Below are 15,799 nucleotides of genomic sequence, written 5' to 3'. Positions count from 1 at the left end.
GAAAGGGAAGAGTGGAACAATGTATTAAGAAGTGGAGGGGGAAGGGATAATATGGATTCAGAGCTTGAAAGAGAGGTGTGTGGTAATAGTCCCTCGTAGAGCAAATTTTGCTATAGCAACCCTCTAATGGGCTGCTTCCTGGAAAGTAAGTATCAGGGTTATACAGTACAGTATATAGAAAAACATCAGCTAAGTGAATATGCTTTTTTAAATCCTCCACAATGAGGCACTTTGCTAAAGGGGAAAAACTAAATGTCAATTTTCAGATTTTCCCCATTTAAACTGTCAGTAGGAAATTTTTTAGAGAAATGAAGCCTAAAAAAAAGGACTCTTCCACTTGACACTGGACCCACAAAATAGCAGCATTTCACTACTGAAAACAAGAGGATTACCTACTAGCTAATAAGGAACAATGAGCTTAACTTGGGATGGAAACTAATAAGTATTATACAGACCCAATAAGTCACAATAACATAAATGAAAATTAGACACCCAACCTGCACACAAACTAAAGTGACAACATTTCGGTTCATCCTGGACCGTTATCAAGTCTCAAGCTGAGCAGAGGAATAGACAATACCCCCCCCCCCCCACCAATGTAGAAATACTGTATGCATGTCTGCCTAGAAACTAGCATCAAAACATAGTTAAGTAGAAATTAGACCAAATTTGATTAATAATGCCTCAGGCTGACAAACCCTCTCTCACAAGAGAAAGGGCCACAGGGAAAACACCAATCCTTGGCCACTACCTAGGCACAATGGCTTATAACACACAAGCTAATGGCTTTTGTGGACAGTGAAGAAAATACAACATGGAAAAGTTGGGGTATGACAGGAAATTGAAAAAATCCATGTTGTGCTGGTGTAGCTCTACTCTGATTATCCTAATCCTGTCCAGTGAGATCTTAAGTGATCCTGCCTTTGGGAGAATTTGAATGGAATAGATCAAAAATAAATTTTCTGTGAATAATGATGTGTGGAGCATAAAAAAATACACAACAAACTGTACCCATGTACAATAATAAAATAAGTAAAGAAACTGATGCTTATACTGGGTTCTATGAGAGTTTTGCTATAAACAAGCTCACCTGCATTTTCCCATTAAAATTATTTACAAATTCTTGACAACACGGTATCCAAGAAGTCACAAATCATAATATATAACATGCAACGGCACACACACACACAAACCCATTCAACAATTCGACAAACAAAAGTAAAGATAACTTCACAAAAGCATAAAATGTGTGTACAGGTGCCCATACGACCCAACACAAACATTTAACCAAAAATCCATGCAAATATGGTACTCTTAAATGTTTTGCTACAAAAAGTGATGATTTTTTAACTGAAAAGAATCCTCAAAAACTCCTTTCCTTTATAAATATTTTAAATCCTTTTGTCCCTTTTATGATTCAATATTACAGGCATCATCCACCCTTTATACTTTGTATCAAGCAAAGTATATAGTTGCCATTTAACTTCCACTAGCAAGATAAACCTATCGAGACCCCTCACTTACAACAGTTTGCAATACAGTACCATTTAAAGTTTATAGAAAGTTAGCATTTAATAAACATACATACTTGCCATGAGAAACACCTGGCCTTAGTCACTTATGAGGGAAGTAATGGCATGTCCTTTCTTCCTATATTACAATGCATCACTACTACTACTACTATGTATTTTCATGTTATATACCATCTATTTTACATAAAAAACTCTGTACAGTACATGTAAATCTAAGGAGCACTTTAATAACATTTCAGTGTTGCAATTTAAAGATTACTAACAAGCTCTGTGATAACCAGTTAACCAAATAGATCCTCTGTATTTCAAAACCATAGAAATTAAAATATAAATATGCTGCATTACTACTTACACTAGAAGGTTTTAATGCAATTTCACCCTTCAGGCAGTGAGTAAAAGGCAATTCTTAGAAATTAGTGTGCATGTTCAATAAAGTTGCAAATATATTGCGATACATATACTGTACAACCAGTCCTCAATTAATGAACAGGATGTGTTCCAAAAAGGCATTTGCTAGTCAGCCGATCATAACAACCAGATTTCCCGTTGGCACAATGTTATAAATAGGGAATGCGTTCCTGGTCCGCCAAAGACCAACTTTACTCATTTTTGGGACAATACAGCTACTTCTTATTTGCCATAAATGATGGCATTTTCTTGTTTGTTTGATTTAATGATTTTTGCAGACTACTAAAGGATGAGGCAGTAGACAGTAGTGATGCAAAGGCACTGGTTACCACCAATGCACTATTACTATCAGCAATTATTGAGGAACTTTTCCTTTAAAAACCACTAATAATAATACATTAGCTACACTGCTCATCATGTGGACATCGGAAATAGTTTGCATAGCAGGATGAGGGGGCTAAAACACCGATTTTGAGGCCGTTCCCAAGTTGTGGACCCATGAATACACAAAATACTGATAGGTACGTTTGCTATCTTAAGGATTAATGTAAGCAAAAAATAAAATAAAATAAAAGCAATTTAATAAGCATATCAATGAATTGGATTAGTGTCTGTATAAAGCCACCAAAATTCTCATTGGCACAGTTACTAAATCACGTAACAGAGGCTGCTGGAGACGTTATCATCTACTGCCTTACTGGAGTATCATTTGTCATCTGAAATATTAATAGTAATATCATACATGCACACACAGACAAGAGACTGCCTCACTAATTACTACCTTTTCTACATTAGTATATTTAATACATAAAAGTTACCACTAAAACATACAAATGTTTATTTTCATTCAACAATCTGAATTTATATCCTGTATACTATACCATAATCCCTCAGTCCAAGAGTTCATAGTGTGTGAATTCAGAGATGAGCCACTTTGTTTATAACCTCAATTCCAAGCATACACAAGAACTCATGGTGTTATGAGAGTTGTTTCAGCCCATAAGCTGCTGTGTTACAGCATTTCAAGGACCATAACCTGAATACCACTCGAGGGAATCACAGTACACTACAGTACTTTGGTTAACTCACAATATCATCTGTATATACACTGAAGTGGCTATCTTAGTACTGTATTAGTAAGGCTTTAAAGATTTGTCTAACTTTCCACTTTTATCAATTTGATGCCTTGTTCCCCCTGGAAACAATCTATCCGAGCAAGGCCCCGGGCTGGGATCGGGGAGCAGAATAACTCCCAAGACTCCTAACCAGGTAATCCTTGAAGAATGCCCACATTCAAAATCTGTCCAACATTCTGAATATCTTTTGGTTATTTAATCCTTAAGTACCACCTAAACCTGAAAGGTTTGCATTCTATGTTCTCCTTGTATACGTTCTGTCTGGCTAATGATTTGTGTCCACAGAGGCGACGTGGAAAGTCGATTGCGCTGTGGAAACGAGTTCACCTTGGGCAGTCCAGAACTCCAGACTTGTTTCCCGCGAGGACAAGTGGCCGCCGTCGGTAGTAAGCACTGTGTTGGCTATTTTACTTAGGCAGTTGTGTGAACCAACGTACCCGGGATTTGGCCAAGAGGAGTTACAAGACGACAGTAGTAGCCGTCTGCTGAGAAGTGCTGCTAGAGACTTCTGCCAGGGTGTTAAGAGACCCCTGGAAGTGATTATTTGTGATCCCTTGTCAGCATGTTGCTGAAGCCCTCTGCCAGTGTGTTTCTGGAGAGCAGATGTGGGGTATTGGGACATCATGACGATACAGTGTGTGGACTGGCCCATGTTGAGTAAGGTGAACTTACTGGGTTTTGGTGAACACTACAGATATACTGTATTGTGTGTCCTGGATGAAAGAGACACTGTGTACATAAGTGTAGCTGTACTCCTATAGATAACATATTGGTGAAGGTGTAATTGTATCTTGTTTATACCCCCCTTTATTCCTTGCACTGTTACTTGCTACTGCCAATTCTTGAGAACTTACCATTGGCTTAGGGTGGAATCATAGAAGAGGTGGCTCTAAAGAACATTACACAGAAAGAACCCAGTTACTAGCTCAAGCAGGCCCGTAACAATCAGATAGTACAGTTCTCATATTTTAACATTGCTGTAAGAGTAAGAAGGAAATGACTGATCCTGTTGAACACTTCCTTATTTCCCCTCTCATTATTTGCATCCCTCCTTACCCTACATTCGGCATATTGTGTCCATGTATAAACTGCAGAGCAATGTTAAACATCAAAGTACCAGTCTTCTTTAGTTCTAAGAAGCAGCAAATTAACACATGTAACATTTTTATAAATTTTGAATTTCTTGTTCACAACTACTATCTTATGTGTACATTATTTCCTAACCCCATAGGATATAAGAGATCAAGCACTAAGCTACCCATCCCCATGAGATATAGGACAGAATAAGCACCAAGCCACCCTTCCTCTTGCCACTACTCTACACATGAAGAATCACCATTCTTTCACCAGTAACATGTAACTACTACTACTACTATTATACATGCAATGACTTGGCAATAGTTATATCCAAAGTCTTCACACATATAGCGTAGGGCCACATGAACGCTAATACAAACTACCATGCCATAATATGCTTTAAATAAATGTTCATAATTTATCTAGGACTTTTCTCAACTTATAAAAGGACAGCTAGTCACTAGGTTAAATATTTTCTACAGTTACATAGTGGTTCAAGAATGTACCGAGTCACTAACAACATGTTTATCAATCCAGTACATGTCATCTTCAAACCAAAATGTCTTTTGATCATAGCCAATCAAGACACTCATCACTGGACTGCCATATCTCGGGGTAGAGAGTGGTGTTAGTAGTATAGGAAAAGTGCAATAATTATGTGATATTGTAATGAGTATGTACAGGGTGATGTAATGAGCAGAGGCATATAATGAGTTCAGGGAGAATACAAGTTCAAGAAATACAAGAGTTCAATGGAACAGTACAATGAACAGACACCAGTATTTAAGTGGCTAGTATTCAAATGGACGTGGCTGCATCAAGCAGCCACATCCAGCAGCCTGGTTGACCAGTCTAACAATGAGGCCTGGTAGAGGACCGAGCCACAGGGACACCAAGCACCAAAACCACCACAAGATAGTAAAGAATATTAAAGGGTGAAAGGTGGTGGTTGAGGTCAGGGTGAGGCAGCATGGGCCCGATGGGGTAAGGAGATAAAGTACTGAATTACCAATAGTTCTATTGGTAATCCAGTACTGTATCTTGATACCAATAGTTCTAATGGTATCAAGTTCTATCCATGCACTGATAAATACCTTTTGATGATGAAGAATGTGGTGACGATGGGAGAACGTTCCTCTTTCTACATCCTGACCAGAAAGTCGCACATGGACACCATCTTTTAGTAGAGATCCAAATGCAACGGCTTCACCCATTGCCCAGTCCACGGTGCGTGCCTGAACCATTTCCATGCGACCTATTGGTAAAACAGGAACAGTACATTTCCTATTCAATAAAACCATAAAACAAACCATTTCATTTCATCTATATTCTAACAGCTCAAGGAATACATCACTGAGTACACATGATTAAAATTAAATCAATCACAGTACAGACACAAATATACTGTACTGAACTTACTGCTTAAGATGCGCTGTAGACCTCTATGAATTACAAAATCGCTGGCATTTGGTGGTACACTTGAAAACCGTTTGCAAATATGAGTAATAGTGTCCTCATGAATACCAGTTGGAGTGGCTTTCAGTGGATCTTTTCCCTCAAAGAAACCTGACCATGGAGAGTCAATCCAGTGCTTGTTGAAGACACGTGTCTCTGCCTTTGCTGCTGTGAAGGCCTCTTCAAGAATCTTTTCATATTTATCCTTAACTTCCTGTAAAAAAAAAAAAAAAATATATCATTTGAATATATCAGGCTTTGAGTTAATGTGAAAAAGTTATTTTGAGCACGACACTTGGATGCTCCTTAAGGCAAACTTCTTAAATGAACTATAAGATAGGTGCATGATAGGCAGGCAGGGTGACATTCCATACTGGTGCCAGCAAGAATCTTTCAAAAGATTGTGAATAAGAATGATCAAAGTAAATGGCATTAAATTCAATCTTGCAATCATACTGTACCATTACACACAGAGATCACACTAACGTGATGCATCAAATGAACCCTGGGATGCTCTCGGACGCAGGTTCGAATCCTCGTCACAGCCCTTGTGGATTTGTTCATACTGTACCATTTATATGAAGATACTTATTTTTGTAACAGCCAGTCTTCCAATTAAATATGGGCATAAAAGTATTATCATCAAGGACTTTAAAACATTTTCACAATTTACTCCTGTAGACTTAAAAACCCAATGCTTATGACTAACCCAAAAACTAATAGAACTGTTTCACTATTACATACAAGAAATAATTTTCACAAAGAAAATAATCCATTCCCTGAATGGTTAAATAAATGAAAAGGACACTTGAAATTATAAGAGAAAACAGTGGAGAGAGTGAGTTAATAATTACACACTGCTACTTATGTTGGCTCCAATGTGATAAGAAATGTGAACATTAATTACAAATTAATGAAAAATGCATCAAAATAAAAATGGCTTGATATGGAGACAAAGTTCCTTTATATGAATTGGTTTTGCAAAAACCTATCTATAGAAACATTTTTCATGTTGAAAAATATCATTCATTTTCTTTCATTTTGAAAATGAAAAACAGGAAATGTTTGAAAACATTGATTTAGGAAACAAAGATTTTACAAATATGTATATGGATTGTGAAAATATTAAAATATCTAATGAGAAAAATATTGCAAATAATATAAACCTACAAAACACACACACACACACATTATATTTATTTATATATATATATATATATATATATATATATATATATATATATATATATATATATATATATATATATATATATATATATATATATATATATATATATATATATATATATATATATATATATATATATATATATATATATATATATATATATATATATATATATATATATATATATATATATATATATATATATATATATATATATATATATATATATATATATATATATATATATATATATATATATATATATATATATATATATATATATATATATATATATATATATATATATATATATATATATATATATATATATATATATATATATATATATATATATATATATATATATATATATATATATATATATATATATATATATATATATATATATATATATATATATATATATATATATATATATATATATATATATGTCGTACCTAATAGCCAGAACGCACTTCTCAGCCTACTATTCAAGGCCCGATTTGCCTAATAAGCCAAGTTTTCATGAATTAATGTTTTTTCGTCTACCTAACCTACCTAACCTAACCTAACCTAGCTTTTTTTGGCTACCTAACCTAACCTTACCTATAAATATAGGTTAGGTTAGGTTAGGTAGGGTTGGTTAGGTTCGGTCATATATCTACGTTAATTTTAACTCCAATAAAAAAAAATTGACCTCATTTATAGAGAAAAGGGTTGCTTTATCATTTCATAAGAAAAAAATTATAGTAAATATATTAATTCAGGAAAACTTGGCTTATTAGGCAAATCGGGCCTTGAATAGTAGGCTGAGAAGTGAGTTCTGGCTACTAGGTACGACATATATATATATATATATATATATATATATGTCGTACCTAGTAGCCAGAACGCACTTCTCAGCCTACTATGCAAGGCCCGATTTGCCTAATAAGCCAAGTTTTCATGAATTAATTGTTTTTCGACTACCTAACCTACCTAACCTAACCTAACCTAACTTTTTCGGCTACCTAACCTAACCTAACCTATAAAGATAGGTTAGGTTAGGTTAGGTAGGGTTGGTTAGGTTCGGTCATATATCTACGTTAATTTTAACTCCAATAAAGAAAAATTAACCTGATACATAATGAAAAGGGTAGACTTATCATTTCATAAGAAAAAAATTAGAGAAAATATATTAATTCAGGAAAACTTGGCTTATTAGGCAAATCGGGCCATGAATAGTAGGCCAAAAAGTGCGTTCTGGCTACTAGGTACGACATATATATATATATATATATATATATATGTCGTACCTAGTAGCCAGAACTCACTTCTATGCCTACTATGCAAGGCCCAATTTGCCTAATAAGCCAAGTTTTCATGAATTAATTGTTTTTCGACTACCTAACCTACCTAACCTAACCTAACCTAACGTTTTCGGCTACCTAACCTAACCTAACCTATAAAGATAGGTTAGGTTAGGTTAGGAAGGGTTGGTTAGGTTCGGTCATATATCTTCGTTAATTTTAACTCCAATAAAAAAATATTGACCTCATACATAATGAAATGGGTAGCTTTATCATTTCATAAGAAAAAAATTAGAGAAAATATATTAATTCAGGAAAACTTGGCTTATTAGGCAAATCGGGCCTTGCATAGTAGGCTGAGAAGTGCGTTCTGGCTATTAGGTACGACATATATATATATATATATATATATATATATATATATATATATATATATATATATATATATATATATATATTTATATATATATTTATATATATATTATATATATATATAATATATATATATATATATATATATATATATATATATATATATATATATATAAAAAGTGCCTGAAACTTAAATGTATTCACAATGTGAATAACACTATCACCAACCTTAACTTCTTCTGCAGATACAACACCTTCTTTAATAAGTTTGTCTGCATACAGTTCAAGGACTGGCTTAAGCTTTCTAATTCTGTTGTACATCAGGGGCTGCGTAAACATTGGCTCGTCAATCTCGTTGTGGCCATTGCGTCGGTAGCAGACCAAATCAATAACAACATCCTTAAAAGAAACCATGTAATAGGATTATATAACAAGTATAAATATATGCATATATTAATGAGTACCACTTTAAATTGGAATATCGTGAATCCACAGTCTCGAAGTAGAGAATAATTAATTTTCAGGAAGCGGTGATGGCCTTCACGAATGAGCAATATTTTTTTTTTCCTACACAATTTTTTTTTTTTAGCTTATAAAGAATGAATTTATAGTTAAACTTTTACAATGATCATGGTATCCAGAGATTGTCCTTTTTTACATAATACTGGATAATTTATTCATTAGCACCTTCTCAAAAGACTTTATTAATGTGTTAAGTTAATGTGATTGGTCTAGTTTTTTTTAATATGCTCTACATTAGTTGCCTCCTTTGAAAAGTGGCAATACAACTGCATTTTGATCGAGGAAAAATTTAAAATTCACTGCAATATCCCATAATATATATACAAGTGAACTAAAATATGAATATATATATTATATTTATATAAAGTTACTTTTGTCAAATATTTATGAAGATATGTTTCCGTACCTTGTGGAAAGTGTGACGCCAGTCTGAAGCCACATTACAAACATGCATAACAGCCTCTGGATCATCAGCGTTGACATGGAAAATGGGAGCATTCACAACACGGGCAACATCTAGAGAAGAAAATGTTTATTCGTAACTACTGTATCTCAAAATTGGTGGATTAAAATACCTCTAGCACTGTAAGATCGAGGTCAATGGCACCAACTATCATAAATTCCGCACTTAACTCTACAGTTGGCACTATTATTACCTCATTTTGGCCAAATATGTATTGCACTTAAATATAAATTCATATACATGGGCCATTTCCCTAGATGCAAAAGCAATGCATGCAGTAACTTCAATGCAACACTTCCTACTTTGCGCTGGTTTTCTTGATGCACAAACAATTGCAAAATTAATACAAATTAAAACATTTCCAAACAAAATTCAAATAGCCATTAACATTCGCCATATAAGAGTTAATAAATTAAGATGAGCTGCATATTAAGAATTCGGTCTCAGCAATTGAAAAAAAGATACACTGTACTGTTTAAAGCTGGGAATTTGAAGGTAAAATCAACGAAACATATTTAGGTAGTTTACCTCAGGTCAGGCCAAAGGAGCATAACCCTCTTAAAATGGGTCACGGGAAAATGAGGCAATAATTTTCTGGAAACCTATTAAGTCTGACCAAGAAATATAGGTACAGTATGAAGATTCATATTACTACACTAAATGTGTTTCTTCGATCGCTGACTTATTTCATGCCGCTGAAATGAGGGAGAGCGAGTAATGTTTGTTGACAGTTATATTAAACAATTATAACTATACTGTGGGAGAACTCTTCCAAAAATCTTTCAAAGCACATCTCTGACGGAGGCAATAAACTAAAATACAGAATGCAAATTTTGAAAAGAATAATTTGTACTTTACATAAGGGTAAAAATATCTTAACACATATAGAACCCCCCCCTCCCCCCCCCCAAGAAAAAATTAAGAGATACAACCTAATCAAAACAACTTGAAGCCAGACCAAATTACAATTAGAGAAGCAAGCTAATGTACATGGTAACTACTTTCCTCTTGCAGAAACATAAGGCCCTACTATATTGTATTGCAAAGCAGAACAAATATGACATGTAGTAATGTAAATACATACAGTACAAAATAAAGTATGATGTATATAAATGATGCTTATATTATAACAAAAAAATGCAAAAAGCTAAAATCAAATTGTCTAAACTAGATGTTCTATCTAGAATCACATACTGTATATATAAAATTATAATATACCTGTGCAATATGGAGAGGATCGAGACATTCGAGGGTCAGTGGTGAAGCCAATTTGATTGTTGACAACAATGTGGATTGTGCCGTGTGTTGTGTACTCCGGCAATTCAGACAAGTGGAAAGTCTCGTACACAATACCCTGACCCGAAAATGCAGCATCGCCGTGGAGCAAAATTGACAGCACCTGTTATGCAAACTTTGCATCAAAACCTTATTCAAAACATAAAAGGAAATGTAATACTTTAAAAATAAATACATATTATTCAATGATTTCAGAGACTAGGTGAATGCATTTGATTTTAGTGATTTCTCTATACCAATCCTTGAGCCGTCTGGTCACAGGGAACTCTACCTAATGTGATGTACAGTACAAGCAACACCACTTCAAATTAATCTGCTCTTGGTTTTACCCAGAAAAACTGCCAAAAACTCTACAGAACTTAGTTTGCTTGACTAGCAAAAAGCTACTCTTGATAACTTTACCTTGTTGCCTTCCGAGTCACCATGGTAGAACTGTTCAGCACGCGTCTTCCCTTGAACAACTGGATTTACAGCTTCCAGGTGAGATGGGTTAGCAACAATGGCCAACCGAATGTTCTTGTTTGTTACACGATTCAAACGCTCTTGATATGTGCCCAAGTGATATTTAACATCCCCAGAACCCTGTAAAAATATTTATCTAATCAAAACATTAATAAACTTACAACAGATCAATAATTCAGTTGGAGGATAACACTTAGTCCACTAGAATTAGGCAAAATTTCCTCCGAGACTCGCTGATTATTACTACAAGCAGTTGCAACACCTAACAATCTGATTATTTAATCTTAAGACAAAAAACAGGTTATGGTTAAACAGAATCCAGAAAGCTAAAAGCAAAGTATATTAATATATATTTTGCCTTTAAATATATTAACAAGGCACAAAATGACATGAAAGTCAATTTTCAAAGATTAAGGTCCTTCAGTACAAAACTGTATGCACTTTAACTATCCAGAGAATATTTGTAAACTTGTAATAATTTAATGATGGTTAACTATACACTTCCATACTATATTTAGTCTTATATTTTGAGGGCTTTGAATTAGGTCTCACCTCATCACCAGTGTCTAAACCAGCAAACTGGGTGAATATGTGTTCAAGAGGCTTGCGACAAACATTAGACAGAACATTTAATCGTCCTCGATGTGGCATACCCATCACAAAACTTTCAACTCCCAGAGAAGTTGATCGATCTATCACCTGTAGAAGGATAAATGGCTTCAATTATACACTAACTACAAAGAAAAAGCATCATTTTATTAAGACATGTATTAACACCACAGTTGCCGATTTACATATTACAAGGTATTAAAATTGCCTAACATGAAAATACATAGTTTGGGGTATATAGCTTTCACACTAGTGAAAGCTATATACCCCAAACATGCTAACTAGAAAAAATACATGCCATATACACACACACACACTTACCTGTTTCATGGCAGGAATCAAAATTTCACAGCCTTCAAGACCAAAACGTTTTTCTGATGAGAACTTCCGAGCCAAAAAGCCTTCAAACCTGCCAGTTTTAAAGTTAATGTTAGAAAGATCATGTGCTGTAAATCTAAATGGAACCACTTTGCAATTAACTCATCTCTAATTTAACAGCTAGTTACCATTTCACAATAAAGACTACACAGGAATAATCATCAATTACAGACCATCTTCAGAGATGATTTTTTTCATTACCAATAACATGTGTTGCTGCACATTCATAAACATTCATCAAACCTTATGTGTATTTTTTTCACATACTTTACTAAAATATTTACCAACACCATAAGATAAAGACATTGTATAACTATTTGTGTAACAAATACTGTAGTTACACAATAGGGAAGAAGAATTGCAAAAGGAATACACCAGAGGAAGAGAAGAAACAAGAGGGGCAACTAAAGGATAAAGGGAAAGTTGATAGGAAGAGGACAAGATGAAGGGAGAGAGCAGAGATCACAATAGACAAATGACAGGTAGAGTTAAGAGCTGAAGACAAAAGGCTGAAAGTTAAAAGATAATGACAATGAAGATGAGGAAACATTTTAAAGAAAAATGGCAGAGCAGAACAAAAATTAACTGAAGGAAGAAGGAAAGCAGGGAGGTACAAGAGGAATGAACAGAAACAATATTTATAAATCCACGTATAATAGCATATAGCAGAATTAACCCATGCATTAAGCTTGCTCACACATGCAAGACCTTTTATTTTGATATAGGAAATTATAAAAATGTAGGTGAATGTGTTACATTAATAAAAAAAAATACTGAGAATCACAATTGTTTTACCTCCAAATAAACAAGAATGTGATGCAATGTTGGAGTGACATGTGAAGAGTGAAATAGTGGAGGAGATTTAATGCTTGGGGTCAGTACTATCATGCAGGCAAAGTAGTGCGAGTGAAGATAACGGGATCCCTACAACGTGTCTTAACAATTAAATGATACTTTGGATGTGAAACAAGGATTATATGACTAAGTTATTACTCATTACTAGTTATAACTAAACTTTTAGTGAAACACATGAAATGAGAATTCAATCTACTAAAGCTATCATAGCAATGAAAATATTATAAATAAATGGAGAAGGAAGAACAAGTGAAAAAAAATTGTTTACTAAAATTTCTTTGAATAATTATCATGTTCTACATATCCTTTAACAGTCGTTTTTCATATGAATAGCAACCACAAACTCAAACACATCAGCCTCTGGCAACATTCAGACACTTGCTCACAACACTTAGAGTGTCCTCTAAATTTCTAATTTAACCTGCACTCAAATCTTACCCGTGAGATCTGGATAATCTTGCTAACAGAAGTCTCTTATCTTGTTGATTCATTGCCATGATTCCTGGAGTTTCAAACTTCTGACGAATCCAGTTACACTGTTCCAAGGAGTTGATGAACATGAATTCAACGCCTATTCCCCCCAAAAAAGAACAAAAATATAGCATTACAAGCAAGAAACTACTGAAATACAAATTTATAAAATCAGCAATACAAGTAAAAATTGGCTTAGGCGTGAATATGGCAAGCACCTGTTTACCTGTCGATTCTTATAGTTGTTGTTCTATTGTAGTCTGTCCTAAAGCCAGTCTTCCCCGGTGACAGCTTGGTCTACGAGGCTGTGCCTGTGTAGCCGCAAGGCCTCATGCCTATCACAGCCTGGCTATGCAGAAACTTAAGTTTCTGCTTTCATGCTTCTAAGATAGTTCAGCAATATTTCATATTTGTTGGCAAAAGGTTAAAGAGTTGCGGACCTCTGATGCCTATGGCACCTTGACATTGTACATGTACAGTATTTAATTTATTTATTTATTGTACACTTCTTACATTCCCCCTCACTCCAGTATAATGCATTTTCCATGTAAACAGAAGATAGATTTCCTGTGAAATTTTGAATTGGATGCCACATTATATACCTTCCTTATCAATGCCAACTTTTTTCTTTTGATGCTCTGTTACAAGTTTATACATGTTGCAACACCAAAGATCACTAGATTTACAACAACAAATATGCAAGGAGGTTAGAACTACAACACTTACAGTATAAATTGACCTTGATTTATACTTAGATTTGTACAAAAACCATCAGCAGTTAAACTAAGAGAAAAAACTACCACACTACTACTACCATGAAAAATCTATCAGGAGATCACCAATATGCTACCAACCCAGAAAACAATGTAACAGATTCCCACTGTGTGTGTAACATTGAATCCAGCAGCACAGGCCTAGACCAGAGACCCCAAGGTACGGTACAGCCAAGGTACCGAAACCATAAAAGATGAGAGGAAATGCACTAGAGAAAATAGCTCTGAAAGATGCAGGACTTTGACATGCTGTTCCAGGAAAGAGAATGCTGAAATATGGCTGAAGTAGAATGCAAAGTTCAGTGATATGCAAACGACTGGTTAAACATGATTAAAATGAACACCAACACACAAGAACTCCCTGTGCAGAGAAAGTCTAAAAGAATGATAAGTGGTGATTCGGGGAGTTTGATGCCAATGGTATTTCAGTAGTTTCAGAATGATAAATGAATTTCCTGCAAAGATCAAAGTTATACTTGCAGGGTGTACAAAGTGTTTTCCAGTTTTACCTCTAAAATTGAACTGATCTTTTTATGGTGGATAAACTAATCTCCACTGTTGTGGCTCAATTTACATGGTAGGGCCAGTTTAGCAAAGATATCAGTCAAGGTGAGAAATCAGGTTGACCAAGTCAGGCATGTTTTGTGGTCTGGTTAGACTAAATAGGTGTGCTTCCACACAGGAAAAAAGAAAATGGGCTTGCCCAGAAATATATATTTCTGCCTTTCATATACCAGCATTTAATTAAGCATTTCCAGCATTCCTCCATTCATACTAATTTAAAACAACTTCTCTTGGACAATACAAAAATAAGATGGGAAATAAATTCAGAAGACTAAATAGCTTCAAGACTAGACAGATGTTTGAAATGGATGAGAGATTGGCAGATACAGTTTAATGTAAGCTAGGAAAATTTTTTAGGCTAGGAAATGATAGTTACCAAATATCAATAGCATTCAAATTGCGATATATGAATGCAAAAAGTGATCTGGAAGACATGGCTAGTAGAGATCTAAAGCCAAAAAATTAATACATTAATGTTCAGAATAAGGCAAATACAATATTGGGATTTATTTCCAGAAGCATAGACAAAAACACAACTGTGTTATTCTTCAGCTTTATGTTATCTTGTTAGGCCCCATTTAGATTATGCAGTTCAATATCAGCCTCCATCCTGCAGAATGGACAAATTCACTCGAACAAGTTCAGAGAAAGAATACACAGGTCATCTCAGTAATTAGAAATGTTTCATATAAAAAGATTAATTTACATTACTTCAGAAAGGCAAAGAGGAGTATTGAAGTACTATATTTAAATGAATAAAAGGGTATAACATACAGTACTAATAAGGTGTTGCATACATCAAGACAAAACAAAAAATGGATATAAATTAGACAAATTTAGAGTCGGGAAAGACCTGGGAAAATACCGACATAGAAATTGGGTAGTCAATCTATGGAATAAACTACAGCACTGGATAACATAATAAATGTGGGATCTCGCGATTGTTTT

General features: G+C 34.4%; 1 protein-coding gene across 11 annotated transcripts in view; it reads right to left on the bottom strand.

Annotated features, from left to right (window-relative positions):
- The window catches only part of Ogdh (oxoglutarate dehydrogenase Nc73EF), a 59,474-nt gene that overhangs the window by 14,514 nt on the left and 29,161 nt on the right, over positions 1-15,799 (bottom strand). For 6 of the 11 annotated variants that reach the window (XM_045743521.2, XM_069334625.1, XM_069334622.1 and 3 more), the window contains 10 exons: positions 13,482-13,614; positions 12,132-12,219; positions 11,754-11,900; positions 11,142-11,321; positions 10,662-10,842; positions 9,387-9,496; positions 8,687-8,857; positions 5,573-5,822; positions 5,248-5,408; positions 2,639-2,656 (listed from right to left, as the gene is read on the bottom strand). In XM_045743521.2, the coding sequence (XP_045599477.1) occupies positions 2,639-2,656; positions 5,248-5,408; positions 5,573-5,822; positions 8,687-8,857; positions 9,387-9,496; positions 10,662-10,842; positions 11,142-11,321; positions 11,754-11,900; positions 12,132-12,219; positions 13,482-13,614 (1,439 nt within the window). The remainder of the gene's footprint in view (positions 1-2,638; positions 2,657-5,247; positions 5,409-5,572; positions 5,823-8,686; positions 8,858-9,386; positions 9,497-10,661; positions 10,843-11,141; positions 11,322-11,753; positions 11,901-12,131; positions 12,220-13,481; positions 13,615-15,799) is intronic. The other 5 variants (XM_069334621.1, XM_069334626.1, XM_069334623.1 and 2 more) reach the window with 1 other exon arrangement.

This window comes from Procambarus clarkii, chromosome 31 (assembly GCF_040958095.1).
Source record: "Procambarus clarkii isolate CNS0578487 chromosome 31, FALCON_Pclarkii_2.0, whole genome shotgun sequence".
In the NCBI taxonomy this organism is placed as follows: domain Eukaryota; kingdom Metazoa; phylum Arthropoda; class Malacostraca; order Decapoda; family Cambaridae; genus Procambarus; species Procambarus clarkii.
The sequence above is the reverse complement of the archived record's forward strand: the minus strand, read 5'-3'. Positions and strand labels throughout refer to the sequence as shown.